This window comes from Phaethon lepturus, unplaced genomic scaffold (genome assembly GCF_000687285.1).
Source record: "Phaethon lepturus isolate BGI_N335 unplaced genomic scaffold, ASM68728v1 scaffold30211, whole genome shotgun sequence".
Taxonomy (NCBI): domain Eukaryota; kingdom Metazoa; phylum Chordata; class Aves; order Phaethontiformes; family Phaethontidae; genus Phaethon; species Phaethon lepturus.
This window is the reverse complement of record NW_010520263.1, coordinates 1-2,377: the sequence shown is the minus strand read 5'-3', so window position 1 is coordinate 2,377 and position 2,377 is coordinate 1. Positions and strand designations below refer to the sequence as shown.

At 40.4% G+C, this 2,377-nt stretch overlaps 1 protein-coding gene across 1 annotated transcript in view; it reads left to right on the top strand.

The window, feature by feature from the left end:
* The window catches only part of LOC104628677 (cytochrome c oxidase subunit 7C, mitochondrial), a 1,327-nt gene extending 456 nt beyond the window's left edge, over window positions 1-871 (top strand). Inside the window, exon 2 of the mRNA XM_010297342.1 lies at window positions 755-871. Within this exon, the coding sequence (XP_010295644.1) occupies window positions 755-871 (117 nt within the window). The remainder of the gene's footprint in view (window positions 1-754) is intronic.
* The last annotated feature ends 1,506 nt before the right edge of the window (window positions 872-2,377 follow it).

The following is a 2,377-nucleotide window of genomic DNA, read 5'->3' as shown; positions in this document are numbered from 1 at the left end:
CAGGCCCGTCCTGCCTCGGGTGTGCTCAAGGAGAGCTCCTCACTCGGTGAGTCCCCGCCAAGGGTTTTACACATAATCGGGTTCTCAGGCCCCAGCGACCTGGAAGCCGTTGTGAGGAGCAGAGTAATGACTGCCCTGTTGCCAGTTCTCCAGCTGGCATTGGGTGGGCTTTGCGGTCTCATGGAACCGCTGTTACGGGCCACAGCAAAGCAAACTGTTGTGCAAATGACTTGAATGTCTTTCTCTGCAACCTTCTGCTTCAGTAGTACAGATGATGAGCATTGCAGTATGAGGGGCAACAATGATACTGTAAACGCTTTCTGATGTACTTTGTGCATAACATGTTAAGTCCTACATCTAAAAACTAATTTTAAATATCCTAATGAACAAGAGGAAAATCTTCACAATTAACGTAATTGAATATTGGAATAGGTTGTGTAGAGAGGCTGTGGGCTCTGCGTTCTCAGAAACATTCGTACTTAACTGGACAAGGCCTTCAGCAAACTTGCCCTGCTTTGAATTGGGGGGAGAGGGGAGGAGTGGACAAAATGACCTCCAGAGGTCACATCCAAGCTATTATGCTAATTATTGTGTTTCTTTTCTTGAGAGGAAGGGGAATTGGTCTGAAACTAAATATTTATTTTGGCAGTTTGGCTCCACCTGTTAGTGCTCTGAGCTTCTCAACCATTTGCAAGTCAATGAGGAATTAATTACTGTATTGATTGCAAAACTAAAATTCATTTTTCTCTTTTAGAATCTTCCATTTTCTGTGGACAACAAATGGCGATTACTGGTAGTAATGTGTGGATTCTTTGGAAGTGGGTTTGTTGCCCCTTTTGTTATAGTCAGGCACCAGCTTCTTAAGAAATGAAGAGGACAGACTGTAATTGCGCTAACTGGGTAACTGATTTTGTTAGATTTCATAGGATAGTGGAATATGTGGTCAAAACTGAGGTTTAAAGAGTCGAACCTCATCTAAAACCATTATTACAATTTTCAGCCTTTGCAGTCCAGGTGCTTAGAGTTGTGGTGTGCAGTTGCATCTAAATTCACATAATGAATGGGTATAAGTTTACTTCGCTGGGCTGCTGCATTCTCACTGACTTGTGAACTTTGGCTCCCCAAGGGCACACCTCTCTGATTGCAGCTTCTAGGTAGTCTACAGCTGGGCTAACTGAGAGAAGACTGCTACTGATTTGATTTGGATAATAACTGTAAGCAAAATCATGTCTGCCGCCTTCTCTGAAGAAACATAAAGCTACAGTTCATGTAATCTGTAGGAATAACTGGCATGTGTGATGTGAACAAAACAGTATGAGAAACTGTGATACTGTAAACGCTTGCTGATGTGCCGGTTCAAACAGTGGAAAACAAGACTTCTTGAACTTCAGTTCAGCCATGTCAAAACAATCACACAATCTACATACAATATTTGTAACCATTTACAGGATAAAGTCCACTTAAAATAGGGCCATTAACAGCAGAAACAATTTTTAATTGATACTTGCTGATAATCCAAATGGACAAAGTAAGCCTCAGACAGTTCAGACTGTGCAAGCATACCATTTCCATTCAGAAATCCACTTGAATTCGTCTTAAGCTGATTCCGCTTTGGAAATATTTGCTATTATCAATTCTATAATCTGAGAAGCAATAAATCTTTCTGAGGACCTGGAATGACCCAGGTAGTTCTTGGAAGGAAATAACAACCCTCACTGGAATCTCATAATTGGAACAAATTAAAGTAATCTGTGTAATTCCTTTGCCAGTCTAATGTTTTTGGCTCCCTTGACTAAGGAAAAGAAAAAATCAGCAGGCTTGTATTGATCTTGAGCATTTAGAACTGTATGCTTTCATGTAAGTCAAGGCCTCTGCTACAAAAACGTGTGGTGGATGAAGCAAAGCCCATCAAAATTCTAGTTAGAGCATGTATTTATAGCTTTTCTAGATTCAAAGGTAACAGAGTTCCTAAATTTGTTAATTCTTTCTTTTTTTCCTTGCAGAGATGAAGTCTTCTACACAGCATCTTTCAGTGGAAAAAGGGTAGCTGCAATGGTGTACCATGCTGGGAGTGTCTAAATAAAATCTTAAATCTGAAGGTCTTGGGCTGTGTATTTTGTGAAACTCCTGAAGTGCTTTTGACAAGTGGTGTACACTGAGAACCTCTTCAAATTGCAGTGTGTTGATGTTAAATTAAACACTAATTGTCTTAGGTATAGGAAGAAAGGGTTGGAAGAATTCAAAACTGAAGCTGGGCTTGATATTTTTAGCTAGATAGATGTTGAAATAGCTTTACTAAGCTACGTGGTCTTCTCAAACACTCTTCAGACTACTCAGTGAACAATGACCTGGGATAGAGGTGGGTGTATTGTCACCA